This window comes from Pseudorca crassidens, chromosome 9 (assembly GCF_039906515.1).
Source record: "Pseudorca crassidens isolate mPseCra1 chromosome 9, mPseCra1.hap1, whole genome shotgun sequence".
Taxonomy (NCBI): Eukaryota; Metazoa; Chordata; class Mammalia; order Artiodactyla; family Delphinidae; genus Pseudorca; species Pseudorca crassidens.
Window position 1 is genome coordinate 15939096 of NC_090304.1, and position 17227 is coordinate 15956322.

Consider the following 17227-nt stretch of genomic DNA (forward strand, 5'->3'; position numbering starts at 1 on the left):
GGGTGAGGATTAGCTAAGATGAGGTTGGGGGTAGAAGCACGACCCCCCCCCAGATATTTTTTCTTAGGGAGACCTTTTAGGTGCAGAAGATTGACTTCTGACCCACATTCCCGGGTTCAGGGCGCTCAGGCCCTCTCTCATTTTACTCTGCCCCTTCACCTTTCACCCCACTCCCAGCCTCCCTTGAGATACGTCCTCTATCCACGGATTTTTCCCTGCAGTTTATCGAGGGCTGCTCTTACTGGTCTCCTTCAAACTGAGTCATTCCGCAGTCAGAGATCCGTTTCCTCTGTTCTGTGCGTTTTTGCTGTCAGCAACACCATCCTAGATCTGCCGACGGACTAACCTCAGCCTGGGTTTCAACGCAGGCGCTGCTACTTCCCGGCTGTGTGACCTCAGCCAGGTGACCGCACCTCTCTGAACCTCGGTTTGCTCATTGGAAAATTTGGGGACCCCGATTTCCACCACTCACGGTTGTTGTGAGGTGCAGTTGATGATTAGCCATGTGGAAAGGACTCGACGCGCTGTAAACGCTCTTTTCCCTGGGGCGCACACAACCCATCAAATCCAAGCCATTCGGTTTACAGTCGGGGACAGAGAGGCCAGAGATTAGAGACTGCCTCACCCCCACCCGAGCAGTGAGCAGGTGACAGCGTGACGAGGCGCGGCCAGCTGGTCTCCCAGCTCTACATTCTCAGGTGTGCCAGGCAGAAAATCCCCTCGGCCGGGCGGAGACCGACCTGAGGCACACGCGGCTCCTTCCCAGGAGGGGAGAGGTGGGGGGAGGGGGCCGCGTTCTAAGGCTTCGGAAACTGTCCCAGCCTGGGGCTTCTCCAGCGTCTGAGTGAACACGGGCCCCTCCTCATCCCTACCCAGTGCCCTTACAGGAAAGGGAAATAGTTAACGAGACGTGAAAGTGGCCGTGCACAGGATGACTGCTGCGTGTGTGTGTGTTAATTTCATGGAGGAACCGAGAATAGGGAAAAGGGGTTGGAAACAGAGGAAAAGGCACCAGTGGGAAGACTCGCAGCTGCACCGCCAAATTCGCACGCAAGAGTACGAACGACTTGCCTGCACCCGGACGCTAGCGGCCCATCAGACTCCGAATGTCGAAACCTGTTAGGTTTTTGGTTTTGTTTTTTTATATTTTTTTTAATCTGTCACTAAAGTTTTGCATACCCTCCTCCCCTAGGCCAAAGCTTGGACCCACCAATTCTCAGCCTAGGCTCGGGAGCCCGGGGAGTCCAGATACCTCCCTGGCCCCGCCTTGAATCGAAAAGGCCTTTGGGCGGCTCTTGGTAGAATCCCCTCCGAGCGGCGAGCGAGCTAGTAGCATCTCCTTAAGGGGGGGGAGGGGTTAGTGGTGGAAGGAGAGTAGGGAGAGAGGAGAAGAGGGAGAGGAGGGGGGAAAGAAGTCAAGAAAAAAAAATTCACTCTATTTTTCCGCTTCAAAATCTTAAGAGGGTTTGGGAGATCTGGTCAACTTTCCGAAACATCTGAATCTTTTTACAGTCCTCGGTTCTTTTCCTGGGCCAGCTGTGGGGAGGGAGAAGGGAGAGAGAGGAGGGGGTGAGAGCAGAGAGAGAGAGAGAGAGAGAGAGAGGGGCGTGGAGCGGAGGGGGGGGGGAGAGCGAGCAGGCCGGCGCGGAGCGCACAGCCACCGCCTCCTTGCCTCTCCAAACTCCCAGCCAAGGCGCGCGGTGGCGTCCTCGCGCTCTCGCTCGCGCCCCCGCCCGTCGCCCGCCCAAGCCAGGCATGAATGCTGAGACTTGCGTCTCTTACTGCGAGTCGCCGGCTGCTGCCATGGACGCCTACTACAGCCCGGTGTCGCAGAGCCGGGAGGGCTCGTCGCCTTTTAGAGCATACCCCGGCGGTGATAAGTTCAGCACAACTTTCCTGTCGGCTGCCGCCAAAGGGCAGGGATTCGGGGACGCCAAGAGCCGCGCCCGCTACGGCGCGGGGCAGCAGGACCTGGCGGCACCCCTGGAGAGTGGCGCCGGAGCGCGGGGCTCCTTTAACAAGTTCCAGCCCCAGTCGCCGGCACCGCAGCCGCCGCCGCCGCAGCCGCAGCCGCCGCCGCAGCCACCCGCGCAGCAACCGCATCTCTACTTGCAGCGAGGCGGCTGCAAGACGCCCCCGGACGGCAGCCTCAAACTCCAGGAAGGCGGCGGCGGCCACAACGCGGCCTTGCAGGTCCCCTGCTACGGTGAGTGCACGTGCGAATCCCTCGGGCTGGGGTCCCCAGGACCCAGGGCTTCGGCACCTTCAAAACCCGTTCGGCTTGCGGGAGACAGGAGTTGGCGGGTTGGGAGGCGCGGGGCCGAGCTGCGTGTGACTTCGGGTAGGAAAATGGGGATCGACCGCTCCGAGGAGACCAAGGGATACCTCCTGCCCCCTTCAGATCGCTCGGCGGAGGGTGCGGAGCGTCGGCTATTAAACTCAACCTGGAGTCTGTTTCTCCCCTCTTCGCCGTTCCCCCAAACCACTTGCTTTGCGCTGCCCGCCGGGCCGACTTTGAAGCGGATGCTTCGCACCGGCTCAAGGCGTGCGGCGGGAAACAGTCGCAGCGCAGCGCTCGGGCGCTAGGCTCCGGGGCTGCCGAGGCCTCGCTCCTCGCCGGCTAGGGGGCTCCTCGGGAGGCGCCGCAGGTGGGAGCGTCGCAGGTGCGGAGCCCGGCCGGGAGCCTGGAGCGCAGTCGGCGGAGCGCGCCCGGGATGCCGTGGAACCGGGGCGCCACACGCGTGCGGGTCCAGAGACGCCTGAGGCCGCGGAAGACCTGAGTCGAGGTGGTTCGCGGCGGGCAGGCGGGCCGACCAGAGTTCCCGAGCGTTTCTCCTTCGGCGATCCCCAGAGGCGGCGGCCTCGGAACAATGGTTTAGGACCGACCGGCTGGAACAGAGTTCCAGGCGGCACAGTGCTGGGCAAGAGGGAAGGCTCTGGGTCCTGATTTGGGCCCACGGGGAACCTGAGGCCTAAATGACCTCCAAGCCCCCTTGAAGGCGGCCTCAGGACGCAGGCCTGGGCCCCGAAGCGCCGCGACCGTAGTGGAGGAGAGAGCCTCTCAAGGGTGGCCTGAGGCCAGAGCAGCTGAGGAGCCTGGGCCTTCTCTCCCACAGAATCGGCATTGGTGAGCCCCAAGCTGGCAGGGAGAGAAACTGAGAAGGGAGGGAAAAACGCCTGGGCTAGGAGCCCTGGGTACACACTCTCCCCCTGCGGCCTTGGCCTTCAGGCAGGGCCCCGGAAATGAGCTGGTTCTGACAGGACAACGGCTTTGGCTGCATTGATCCAGGCCCGATGGAGAGACACCAGGCCTGGGGACAGAGGTGGGACATGGTGGAGGCCTTGGCGACTGGGATAACCTTAGGAAGCAACGCGTGGGAAACGCTTCCTTACACTCAGCCTCTATCTGGCTCCCCACAGGCTCAGAATTAGTCCACTAAGTGGTCGTTGACACGCACAAACATTCACTCATACACTTGGACTCTACACACACACACAACCACTTCCTCACGAGCAGCGCGCTCACACACACACCAAGTACGCTCATGTGGCTTCGCACAGAGCCACACACTCTCAAATCCACAGGACAGACTGAGCAGATGTAGAGAGATCCGGTGGCTTTCCCCACCTCCTCCACCTTTCCTCTCCACCTTCCTGTTGGAATGAGATCAGGCACTCGGTTCACAGACACTCACAGCTCCACACAGGTGCTCCTTCCACACTCAGGTGGAGAGGGGCTCTCGCCCTGTCCACATGCACCAGCCTGCCAGCCCCGGGGATCAGGCTCCCTCCTCCTGGCCTCACCCAGGCCCTTCCTGGTCCCTGTCCTTTGGGAATGTTAGGTGTGAGCAAGTCGCGGACCTAGGGACCCATGGAGGTTCGCTGTGCGGAGCCAGGGGACTCGCATGTTTTCTCTCCCACCGCACTGATTTTTCATGTGTTAGAGAAATTCACCAGTGAGGCTTCTGAGGAGGCTGAGTTAATTAGGCAAGGAGAAATCCTGAGCTGCTTTCAGCCTCTCATTTGGAAATGTCTTCGGGTTCAGAGGGAAAAGGGAAAGAGCTAGACCCCTCTGAGCACTGCCTCTGAGCCCCGCTGGGCCCCCACTGCCAGCCTGCATAACGTATCCTCTACAGGCAGTAGCCACTGGGGCAGCCCACACTGTGACCTGAGAGTAAGAAGTCCCTCTAAAGCCCTGTTTCCTCATCTGCATCACAAGGAGATAACAGTAAGGCCTCATGGGGTAGTAAATGTTCCCCCACAGAGCAAGAGTCTAGCCTCCCCGCTCCACGTTTCTACCGTCGGCCTCTGTGCCGTTGGAACCTGTAAGCACCCAATTGTGAGGACAGGGCAGGCCCCCGATCTTGCGCTAGGCAAAGCCAAAAGCTACAGGTTGAGACAAAAGGCAGCTGGAAACACCAACAGGACCCCACTTCCCTGATGCCCGAGATGGAGGCCCTGCTCAGGGCAAAGCCACAAACAACAAACAGCTCTGCTTGTTCTTTCCCTTCTCTTAGCAGCTGCTGTTTCTCTGGCCAAGAGGAGATTTCTGGCTCCTGTAGGAAAAAAGTTAGGCACATTAGGTCCAAGAGGAGGAAACCGAGGCATCAAGAGGTGAGGTTCTGATCTCTGTAGAGGCAGCTGGGAGGAGGGCCCCTGGAGCGGGCTCTCTAGATGGCCAGCAAGCAGGGAGACTGAAACACACATTGACATGGTTCTCTCCCACGCTTGTGAGAGCATGTACTCCAGAGCGGGGGAAATGGGTCTAAGGCAAAAACCTCGGATGCCCCAGCAGCTTGGGGAAAAGGCAGAGGCAGACACGGCTTTGGTGCTAGACTTGCAGCGGCTGATCTCGGCCCCCACCCAAGGGAGCTTTGACCTGGCAACCTCCTTCCCAGCTCTGTTGGTCCCCCCGGGGAGGAAGCCAGTTCCTCCGTCTGGGCAACTGCACCGAGCGGAGGAGAGGGTCCGAGGTCTCCTTTGGGACGTCAGCCCAGGGAGCCAGTCCTTGGGTCCAAGCGCTCCTTGGAAAGGTGCGGGTTTGGGGGCTGTGCTGGGGCCACGGCGAGAAAGCCTGGGGCAGGACAGCCGCCTCAGGTCTCCAGTGGCGGGGCTTCTCGGAGATGCGGAAAGAGGAGGTGAGCAGCCTTCCACGGCTGCAGACGTTCCCTAACTGCGACTCCGTTTCCCCATCAGTACTAAAAGGGCGACGCGCAGTGTGACTCCACAGTCCCCCCTGGGGTGCAGAGACATTCGCGCGTTTACTAAAGAGCCCCACTGTGTCCGCGCGTGTTGCGATCCCGACCCCGTCAGGCTCCGGGTTCACACTCGGCCTTCCGAAGTCCCTGCCCGCTGGCCCATCCTAGGCCGCATGGGCCCCAGGAGACACGCCAGGCTGGAGACCGATGTTTCTCAGCCGGGCGAAGAGGCTCCTCGCCGCGGGAGTAGGGACCCCGGCACCTCGCTCCCAACGCGGACGACTCTCCAAGCCGCCGCTTGCGCGGCCCGCCAGGCCTTGGCCTTGCGCCCCGGAACGCTACCGAGAACGGCCCTGCTACCTCCTTCTCTTTCGCTTTCGATTCGGTGCACGCAGGTTTTCGTTGCTAGCCCACTGCTACCTTCCCATCCAGCCGTCCGCGAAGGCAGCGCTCTTAGCGCAGAGGTCTTGGGAGACGAGGGCAGGGCCGGAGACCCCTGGGGCACCGCCGAGGGGCTGGTCTTGATTTGGCGAATTAGACGCAGAGTTTGAATGCTAGAGATATTTATTTTCTCCCACCAGCACAATCCACACACCACAAAATGTGTAAACTCCTCCTGGGTCATATTCGACTTTACTCAAAGAACCGGGGTGTGTTTTGTGTAAGAGAGACACCCCCCCAAAAAAAGACAGCGAGAAACCGAGGCTTGCACATTAGCCGTAAGAGCCCGTGGGTGATTGTGGGATGATGGAGGGAAAACTCAAGCCTGGGAGCTGTGACGTCGACCCCCGGTCAATTTTGGGGGTGGGGGAGGAGAGGAAGAAAGATGCTTTTTATTTTTTACTTTGTTCATTTCTATAAGCTCCAGTCTGCTCTAACAGCCCAGGCTAAACACATACAATCTTAAATAGAAAAACAGAAGGCCTGGATTAAAGGTCTAGTATTATTTTAAATCAGTCGATGCGCACGAAGTTTTCTTTATTAGAATTTATATACAGTGAAGTACACAGTTAAGTGGAAAGTTTGAAAAATTGTTATGTACGTGTTCGCTGTATAACGACCACTTGGATCAAGACGCAGACCATTTACGTACTGTATCTGTAAACGAAAACTTTGGGTGGGGGGATTTTTTTTTAAGTTGTTGTAAGGAAATTTCAGAAGAGACTTCAGGGAAGCCAGAGAGCCTGCCCTCCCCCCCGCGCGCCCCCTGTTCGCGATAGCGGCGTTTCTTCAGTGGGCTGACCTTGTACTCCCGGATCTGCGCGGTCCCTACTCTTCGAGGGAACTAGGGGCTGCGCCGGGAACCTTGCTGCTCAAGGCTCTCATGAAGTCGCCGAAGCCCCGAGTTTTGCCCGCTGCAAAGAGGGGCCACAGCAGGAAAACAAGTTAAATGTACCGTACACAAATTTTTGCCGTAGTCCCCGAGAACCTTCGTTTCAGAAAGCAGCTGGGCGCTCTTTTCCGTGGGCATACCTTTTCACCTTGGCCTCAGCTCCTTTCTCTCTTCCCGCGAGTCTGCCCTCGGCTTTGTTTTGGTGGCAAACTGAAATATGAAATGGAAATGTAAGGGCCTTTGCATGTTGGTGTGAAAGGAGGCTGGAGTCCCGGGGTCTGTGTGGGGTTCGGGCTTCTCCGCCGACCCCTGGACCAGGGTGCCCGGAGCAGCAGGCAGGGAAAGAATGTGAAAACTGTCGGGCGCCCGCGAGGCTCCGAGGGCCTGGGATGGAGAATGGGGAGGCTGAGCTGGAGTGGGTGTGCCTTTCACTGCAAGGAGAGGGGAGTTGGGGGCCGGATGCGAGAGCACGCTTGGCTGGAGAGAACTCTCAGCACCCGCAGCCTCAGCTCCCCCCGCCCCCAGGAAACCGAAGGACCTAGGCACAGGCACTGTTTTGGGTGAGGCGGTGAGATCGAGGCTCTGCATCGGGACCTCGCCTGCCAGGTGCCACCTGGCCACGTGCTCCCGCAGCTACGGGGCTTGCCAGGCGTTGTTGAGGTGACAAGGCAGGTCGTCAGATTCGAAAACCAAGACGGGGGGACTCAGCTATGGGCTGATTATCCCCCAGCAAGTTTAGAGTGAAAGACACTGCCCCACCCTCGCCCTTTGCTCCGGAGCTGTGGGTGCCACAGGCCAGCCTTCTGTTCAGATTGGACAGTGAGAAGAGGCCCTTTTTTCAAAACAGGGCTTTTCTGGAGAAAGAGGCGGCACTTCTGTGCGGCCACCAAAGCCTCGCAGCTGTAGGCTGGTGCTTCTGAGATCAGAGTTACTGGTGGCCCCCAGGGACCTTCCATCCAGAGGTGCAGCCCTGTGCCATCTTCCCTAGCCTACACATGTGCAGATGGGCGGCAACACCCCCAACTCCATTCAAGACGCTCCTTCTTCACCCAGTACAGGGGTGCGGGGTAGCCCGGGGCGGCTAATGCCATGCTGCCTGGAAGCTGGTCTCCCTACAAAGGCTGAGCTCAGTGGTGCGACAGAAGCCTCCAGTGTGTCCAGGGAGGTGTCGCGGGAGCTCCAAACGCACCGGACCTGAGCACCCGCCCATCTCCAGTGCATTCTGCCACTGACCCTCTTCTCTACCCCATCCCACCCCAGACCAGCAGCACCAAGGAAGAGAGGGAGCGGTGGAAGGGGAGTTGAGGCTCAGTAGAGAGGAAAAGAGATACGCAAAGAGGATGCTCAGAGCAGCGAAAGGCTAGGGAATGGGTGGCGATTCTGAGCAGCGGGCAGTTTCGGGCAACTAGAAGGGACAATGCGCGTGAGGAGAGGAGGGTTACTGGGAGATACCGGCGGGTAGATGGGGCGCTGAAAGGGATGCCACTGCCTGCCAAGTACCTGTCTTTCCTGAGGACCACGCCGCGTATACTGGGGACCACAGGGTCGGGGCTGCTGGGTGCGGGCGACACTGCGCTTTGGAGAAAGAGAGGGAGCCGGCGTGCGTTTCATCGGATTCTTAAAGCAGATTGTCTCAGAGCGGAGTCTCCTTCCAAACTGGGGGTCCCGAAGCCTGGGCGTCAGCCCCAAGCACCTCGCAGATGGACTGCTAGGGACCCAGGCTGGGGCAGAGCAGCAGGTTCTCCGAGCTCTCCAAGGGCCATGGCGGAGAAGATTGAGAGGCTGTGGAGGGTCTGGGCCGGGCGCGAGGTCCAGCTTGGCACCCGTCGAGGCAGGGCACACATTCTGGGTTGAGATGGTGGCGGGTCTCCACCACGGTGTTCTCTACTCCCTGCATGGCCTTGGGAAAATCCCTCCCCTTTCCCTTTCCCTTTGAGGTCCGAATTTTAGTTCTGTGAAATGCAGGAGTCTGGTCGATTTCCAAAGGCCCTCTGTGCTGGGGTTACTGTGCTGGTACCAGTTTGGACCCCCTTCACCCTGTTTCCCTGCCCTCGTCACCCTTACATACATTTTCTTCTTTTTTTTTTGTACAGGAGAAATCGGGGTTGAGTGTGCCGGGAAAGGCTTTCCTGGAAGTGGAAACATGTCCTGAGGGTTTCCTGGGGTGTGCTAAGGGGCGCAGGCGCCAAGTAGGCAGCAGTTCCAGGTCAGGTGGGCAGGCGGTCCTAGAGCATCGGAAGTTGAATGCAGGCTCTAGATTCCATCCAAGCTGGGGCTTCACTATGGAGAGGGGAGAGGGGCGGGTGTCTTTTTGCTCACGAGTGACCAGGCTCAAGTCGGGGGCTCAGGGGTTCCTGGCCCCTCCACTACTCCTGTCCCCTGTCTGCACCCATGTCCCCTATCTTGGCATTTACTGATCACCTACCATGTGCCAGACCTCCTAGAACACACCCAGCGAGCGGCTCCCTGCTATCCTATATCTTCTGTCCTTCCAGGTATATACATTTGGGCATAGGAAATGTTTCCTGGCTGGAAGGATGAATGAAGAATTGGTGTCTCATTTGGAGTGTTGCCGGAGTGTGGTTAAGTGCCCCTGTGAGCGTTTCCCAGTACCTTGGCTGGTGTGGGTGGAGGCCTGGGGGTTTGTGTGAGCGCATGTCCATCATGAATGCGGAGCGGTGTGCCCCGCCCATACTCATCGGTCCGGTCCTGCTCCCAGGGTGATGCAGGGGACCGTGCATACTAATTTGTGTGCGCTCCTATATGGAAGGCATGCGTTCCCCAGAGTTTCCGAGGGTGCAGCCAGTGTAGGTGAGCCGTGTGCGGGCGAGGGTGAGCACCTGTGCAAATCCCGGACACCTCTCCCCCCTACGCCCGCCCTGGGGACCGCGCGTGTTATAGGCTCTGCCACCAGAGTCTCGGGCCAGGAGGCGGTGACAAAGAGCCTGTGTGTCATGGTCCGTGGCCTTCTCTGTCGCTGGTCGCGGCTTCTCAGGGAGGCTGACTCACCGAGTGGCAGGCAGAGTCCCCCTGTGGCCAGCTGGGGCTGGGGCGAGCCCAAGCGTCTTCCTGGGGCCCTCACCCAGCCCGCCCACACTGCAGCGGGGCCTCCTCCTACCTCCAGCTCTTGAATGTGCCCGCGGTCCTGTGGGGCTGGCTGTGGAAGAGTCCGCACCATCTTTATGCACACTGCAGATCTCATTTAACAGATGAGCAAACTGAGGCCTAAAGAGAAGTGGATCCCCACAGACCAGTGGGAAGGGGGAAACCACTGCTGGGGGCAGGGGAAGAAGGAGTTGGGGAGTATCCGCCCCCCCGGCCCCGCCCACTGTCTCCCTTCGCTGTAACCCATCCAGTAAGCCGCAGTCTGTGCATCAAACAGGGTAGATGTTTGCAGTCTCCTCCTCCTTCAGAAATAAGGTGGGCTCCACCATGAGCTCCTGGGGTTGCCGGGGCAACAGAAGAGCACCCGGTGGGATTGCAGGAATTCATCCCGAATGTGACCCAGTGGGGCAAGGACTTCTGCTCTCTGCTGGGCTCCCTAAACCAGGTTTTCTTTCCTAAGTGCATGGAAACCATGCAGTGAGAGCCCAAGGGGGGTTAGCTGAGGCCACATGACCGACTTCCTCCTCTGAGGTTGACCATGTGCCAGGCTGCGGACATCGGTTGGGTCTAGAAGCCTGGTACTCAGCCCTCCAACGTGATGGGTCATGGTGTCAGGGTGGGTGTCCCACCCGGTCCCAAATGCCCTGTTTCACAGGGAAGGGGACTGAAATGCCTAATTCCAGTTGCTCACCAGACTTTGCCTGTCCCTGTGCCAGGCCTCACGGGGGATTCTGTGAAGCCCTGGACGCAGCCCCTGCCTACAGGTCCAGAAGTCCTGCCTTCAGAAGACAGACTAGTGACTTGGCTCTTTGCAGTTCACAGGGGCGGTGCTGGGAAGGGGAAGCCCAGATTCAAGCTGGGCAGAGAGGGGCAGCTTGGCTCACCCCACTCCCCCTGGTGGGCGGAACCTCGCCCAGGAAGATGAGGGCTCAGAGAGGTTGAGGGAAGTTGGGAGTTGCCACAGACCAGCTGGATCTCCTCTGCTGGCTGAAAAGCTGGCAACTTCTTCTCTCTTTTCTCCTTTTTCCCCTCCATGCCTTCTCTGTAGGTCAAGAGATCTGGGTTCAAGTATTGGCTGTTCCCTGGAAATGGCCCTGTGCCTTTGGAACGGTCCCCTTATCTCCCGTTCCACTCAGTTTCTTCATTTGCAAGAGGGGATCTGTTTGGGCCTGCCCTGCCTACGTGGGAAGGGAGTGTGAGGATGCAGAGAGGTAGTGTGCCTGCAGGTACATCCTGCAAGGTCATGTTCTCCACCTGGGAGGACTAAGGGCCCCACCCCCTTAGTCATCTTGCGCGTACTAAGGTGTTTTGAATGGGGGGGGGCAGGGTTCCGATCAGGTTTCAGAACTTTGGTGCCCCCTAGATTTGTGGGCCTCCCTGATATCCAGGGGTCTCCCTGGCCTTGTCTGCAGCCCCACCACTCAGCCACATGGGTTGACGTCTGGCTCACACCCCAGCACTGAGCTGGGATGGCTCCGCGGCCCCCCTTCAAGGAGGGAGCTCATCGAAGGGCAGAGTAGACGAGGATGCCCGCGGTTCTATGCACAGACCTCCTTTCAGGGCCTCACTCTCCCATCTGAAACCCCCTGCCTGGGGCTAGTTGATTTCTGAGGCCCTGGGGTTCTGCGCTCTTCCAGGCCTCGTTGTACCAAGAGGTTCCTCGGTCCAGCCTGCCAAACAGGAAGAGTCTGGCGGTCTTGCCTGACGCCCTGCCTCAGGACAGGGACAGCGAGGAAGTGAGGCTGATGGGGTGTGAGGCAAAAGGAGGTTAGAGTTGGCAAGTAAGGCCTCTGCTGCTGAGGACCCCGTGTGACAGCTCATGTTTCTTGAGCACTTCTGCCTGTGCCAGTGCGCTTCCTGGGTGTGATTTCACGGAATCCCCATCTCAGCCCTGAGAGAGAGACCCTATTATCATCCCTATTTCAGGGATGAAAGCAGACTCATAGAAGATGAGTAACTTGCCCAAGGTGGGACAGCTCGGAGGCGCAAAGGTAAGTACTTGACGCCCAAGGGCTCTGAGAACCCAGACGGCATCCTTTTGTGGGATGACCCTAATTAGATTTGAGGTCACTCTCATCCTATCCCAGATGATATGGGATTGAAAGACTGGGTTTTACAAATATGGCCCCCAAAGAGTTTCTCTCATCTTCCCATCTGCGGATGCAGTGGCAGATGGGAGGTCAAGGATGGGCTTGGTGCGTGGCAGGTTGGAGTCTAGACCTGACCTTTGCCCTTGGGCCTAGCTTCTTCCCTGTTCAAGTGTCCTGCTGCGCTGCGGTGAGAACACGGGGCCAGGCACTGCGACGGGACCTCATAACTGTTTTGAGGGATTACTCCTTGAGTTCCCCGAGGCCCCAGGAACGTGCCAGAACCTCTGGTCAGGTCAGGGTGGAGCTAAGGACCCTGTTTGGGAGCAAACAATGGGGAAATACCTTCCTCCTGGGGAGGATGAGAGACTGCCGTGAGGCTTCTGTCTGTTTTGTTTCAAACTTTTCCCAGAGCCTGGAGAAGGGCTTGCTCTACATGGCAGGGGCTCAATGAACATTTGGGAGGGAAGGAAGGGAGGGAGGGAGGGAGGGAGGGAGGGAGGAATCAGGATGTGAAATGCTAGGAACTCTAAAAATCTTTCTATCTTCTCTTCCTTCCTCCTCCTTTTGAATCTGAGCCTGGATGAGAACCCAACTTGTAGTTCTCTTGTACCCTGGTGGAAAATAATTTATTTCCCTCAGGGATCCCTCTGCGGAGTGGGAGTAGGGAAGTGTTGGGTCGCCCTGTTTTGCACAGGGCTGGAGTCCTCTCAGCCTCTGGCAGTTAGAGGAGTACCTTTTCCCCCCACTGTTCTCCTTCGCTGTCACCTCCAAGGCCGCAGCTAGGGTCTTGCTGCTTCCACCAGGCCAGCTCTAGTCAAATAGGCGTCCCTCTGCCCGCCCCCCCCCGCCACACGCACTCCTCTCAGGTCTCCCCCCTTCCCTGCAGTGAGTTCTGGGCTCCTGGTTCTTCCTGCCGTCTGCCTAGCGGGGCGGCCCCAGGGCGGAAGATGTTCCTCCCTGGGTACCCCATCCACTCAGCCTCGCCCCACCCCAGGATTCTGAGATTCCACGCCCTCAAGGGATGCAACACTGTGTTCCCGCCAGGATGCTGTCCTGAGCTTACAGCCCAGGTGAGAAGAAACATTTAGACCTGAGCCTGGGGTGGAGTCAGCACTCAGCAGGTGGTGGCCACCACTATGCAGTGAGCCAGGCACTCTGGGAGGCGGATCACAGAGGTGGAGGAGACTCTGATGGAGTCTGATGGAGTTCCTCCTGCCTCTTTAGAGAGGGTATTGGGCATAAACAAAGCTGTGAGAGGTGTCCTGCCAAAGGCTCCCCCTCCCATCCAACAGTTCCTGCCGGGTTGTGCCCCTGTGTCATCAGGCGTGGAGCACTTGGCAGTGAATGAGTTGATTCCCGCGCACGGGAATGTGAAGACATGGGAGTCCTCAGGAAAAGTGCGAATGGACTGAAACTTAGTGAGTACGGGCATTTGAGATGGGCCTTGGAGGTTGAATAGGAGCTCACCAACTGAACGAGCTGGGAACAGCACTCTAGACTCAGCAGATAGCACTTGGGTCAGGGAAGTACATGGAGTGTTTGGGAAAGAGCAGGTGTGTGGCTTGCTGGGGGCATGATGGACACAGGCAAGAATCTGCCTGAGGAATGACAGCGGCAAAACCGAGAGGGCCATTTACTTTCTGGTGAGGTATTCAGACTTCAGGGAGCCCCTGGAGGCCTCTGAGCAGTGCAGTGAGAGGCTGAGACCCCAAGCTTAGTGTAGCCTCTTTTAAAATTCAAATCTTTATTTTAATTAGGGATAATTTTTATTGTGGTAAAATATACATAACATAAAATTTACCACTTCGAGGATTTTAAACGAACAATTCACTGGCATCGAGTACATTCGTAGTGTTGTGTAACCGTCACCACTATTCCCAGAACCTTTTCATCATCCCAGATGGGCCCATTAAGCAATAACTCCCCATCTCCCTCTCTTCCCAGCCCCTGGAAACCTCTGTTCTACTTTCTGTCTCTGAATTTTCCTACTCCAGGCACCTCATAGAAATTGGATTATACAATTTTTGTGTTTGGACACTTGTATATCTTTTTTTTTTTTTTTTGCGGTACGCGGGCCTCTCACTGTTGTGGCCTCTCCCGTTGCGGAGCACAGGCTCCGGACGCGCAGGCCCAGCGGCCATGGCTCACGGGCCCAGCCGCTCCGCGACATGTGGGATCTTCCCGGACCGGGGCACGAACCCGCGTGCCCTGCATCGGCAGGCGGACTCTCAACCACTGCGCCACCAGGGAAGCCCCCATTTGTATGTCTTATTGGCCATTTGTCTTTCTCCTTTGGAGAAATGTCTATTCATGTGCCCATTTTTGAACTGAGTTGTTTGGCTTTCGTTGTTGAGTTGTAGGTGTTCTGTGTATATTCTGGGTAGCAATCCTTTATCAGACATGTGATTTGCAAATATTTTCTCCATTCTTGTCTTTTCACTTTCTAGATGGTGTCCTTTGGATGCACAAAAGTTTTTAATTTTGATGAAATCCAATTTATCCATTTTTTCTTTTGTTGCCTGTGCTTTCATTGTCGTATCCAAGAAATCATCGTTAACTCCAATGCCAGGAAGAATTTCCCTTATGTTTTCTTCTAAGAGGTTTATAGTTTTAGCTCTTAAGTTTAGGTCTTTGATCCACGTTAAGTTAATTTTTGTAGATGGTGTAAGATAAGGGTCAAACTTTATTCTTTTGCATGTGGATATCTAGTTTTCCTAGTATCATTTGTTGAAAAGACTGTCCTTTCCCCATTGAATGGTCTTGGCAACTTTGTGGAAAATCAATTGACCATATGTTTGCGAGTTTACTTCTAGGCTTTCTATTCTGTACAATTGGTCTGTCCCCGGCATGGCCTTCTGAGATGAAGGTCCAGAGTTGCAGAATATGGGGAACCGCATTAACTCATCCTGTTCAGTCCCTCGCCTCCAGGCCAGAGCCTGACCAGCCAAAGAGATTCAGCTCCGGGACACACTTGTTTTCCAGGAAGCAGAGCTGGTGAGAAGGGGTGGTGGGCAGAGCTAGTGGTGAGGGTGCCAGAGCCACGACCTCGGCCTCTGAGTAGGCCCCTTGCTGTTTGGGAGCCCCCATGTCCTCCAGCTGACCCTCCTGTGAGGACATGGCCTTGGGGGAAATTCTCCTGTGCTCTCAGGGTCCGTACACCGCCTCCTGAGAGGACCGATTCTGAGACTACTCCTTTTGGTAAGGTGATCCCAGAGCGCTTTCCCCATGGAGCTGGGAGGAGCTCTAGGAGGGAGGTCCCCTGTGCACGCCCCCCGGCTCTGTACTGTTGGCCCTGTGAATATCTTGAAGATTTTCTATTTGATTCTCATAAGAGGCATTTGCTGCCCCCTGTCCTCTGCCCTCCATCCCAAGTGCTGTCCAGTGAGTGGCTCAGCCAGGGACTAGATAGTATTCTACACCCCTGGTAGGTGACCAAAGGCGAGGGGGGCTCTGCCCCCCACTGTCACTGCCGGTGGAGCAGTGGGAGCCCCAAAGGGGGCTCTTGTGAGGCCGGTGCTTCCTGCCTTGGAATCCCCCAGCCCAGTTGAATAAACAGAGGCCTAGACTCCAAGCCAGGTGCCCAAAGGCAAGTAACAGGCACAGTGTCTAATGTTCTTGGAATCTTGTAGAAACTGGGTTCATCCTACAATTCAGCTGCACAGGCTGCCTGAAGCTTCCGATGCCTTGGATTCGGTGAGGCCAGTGTAGCCAGGACCTGGGAACAGATTTCAGCCTGTCTAGCTGAGTGACCTTGGGCAAATTAGTTGACCTCTTTGCCTCAATTTCCTTATCTGTAGAGTGGGTATATGAATAATATTGTGAGGATTAAGTAAGATGATATAGGTAAAGAGCTTAAAACAGTTCCTGGAACAGAGTAAGTACTCAATAAATAGTAGCTGTTATTTTTGATAGGATTTTGCTAGAACTTCGAGTAGGTGAAGCCGGAAACTTTGACAAAGAGTTATGGTTGACTTGAAAGCATAAAATTGGAAAATGAGCAATTTATTACTGAGTCCACACTGTGTGGTTGACAAAATGTTTTAAAATACGGATGAGTGATGAAAGGGGTGTAGGCCGGCTGTCTGCCTAGCATGGGGTCAGGAGGGATCAAGGACGGGCCTGCCGGGGAGTTTAGGCTCCCCTTCCCTAAACTCACGGTAACTGACTGCTCGTGGACCAGCCTCCTTGTTCGCTCAGCATCAGCTCTGCACCAGGGATCAGGGGCCGCCTTGGAGAAACAGTGCCTGAGCCGAGGCAGGTGGACAGCCAGGGCCGGGCTTTACCTAATAAACTGCACAGGACTCAGCCCCTCAGAGGAGATGACACAAAGCCATTTTTGTGCTACACAAAGTACATTCTCACTGTTTCATGGGATGATTCATTTCCCTGAGAAGTACTAACAGAGTACTGAAAAGAGATGTATTCATCACATATCCACTGCGGTTTTCTTGGTAGAAGGTACACACCGTACACTTTAAAGCAGAGACGTATTTGACATTTTGTTCAGTCCAGATGAGCAGAAGGCAATGAAAGAATCATTCTTCACCAACATGTTTGTTGCAAATATTGGACTATTGAACATTGTTTATACTTATTACACGTGATGGGCAAAACACTTGGACCCCACCTGCTCCACATCCCAGCCATTTAGATGGAAACTCTAACAGCTTAGGTATAATTTTGTTCTAGAGATTTTTAATTTTTAACCATTTTATAATTTTAAAGATGGAATTTTGTTAAGCTAAGATTGAATAATCTTATCCAGCCTTATCAACCTCAGAAAACTTTAACTAGCAACCTCACAATTAATTCAGCCATTATTTTTCCCTTCTTGTCCAAGGAGAGAAACATCTTCTTGCTTTTTTGGCTTGTAAGTGATTCTTTAGGTTATGAACGCAGCATGAACACATCTGGAGGAAGAAAACCCTTGATTTTGGTGGGGAAAAAAAAATTCTCTCTAGGCCGACGTGGTCATTCTGCAGGCTGAGACATTTAGTTGCTTAACAAGATTCATCTAATTCAGAGGGTATTTTTTGGGTGCCAGATGTGGGGACCAGAGCTTGGTAAGATGTTTTCCCTGTCCATGATGAAGATACTGTCTAATGGTGGAGGCTGCCATGCACCCACACTTGCAATGCTTTGTGAAAAGTAATCTAATTATTAGGGGCCAATAGGGGAGTTCCGAGGAGGGCATGGCAGGAAATCCCCAAAGAGGAAGTGATAATAGACTCGGGCCTGGAAAGGTGGCCTGGGATTCGCTGGGCAGAAGGGACCCCAACATAGTCCCGAATCACCGAAGTTGGTTTCTAAATGACAGCAGCAGTGGTGGTGGCATCGGTTACCTTTCTGGAACGGTCCGTCTCTCCACTCCCCACCCCCAGAGAGCTTTCGGGTGGTATGATGGTTAGAGGGCAGCAGATGCTCCCACAGAGAGAATTCTTCCGGAGCCGTTAAATATTGGGGTACCTCCATAGGAAAGTGGTCCAGATGCTCCCAGAGTG

General features: G+C 55.8%; 1 protein-coding gene across 1 annotated transcript in view; it reads left to right on the top strand.

The window, feature by feature from the left end:
• Positions 1–1755: 1755 nt before the first annotated feature.
• The window catches only part of ALX4 (ALX homeobox 4), a 39896-nt gene continuing 24424 nt past the window's right edge, over positions 1756–17227 (top strand). The window contains exon 1 of the mRNA XM_067751756.1: positions 1756–2206. Within this exon, the coding sequence (XP_067607857.1) occupies positions 1756–2206 (451 nt within the window). The remainder of the gene's footprint in view (positions 2207–17227) is intronic.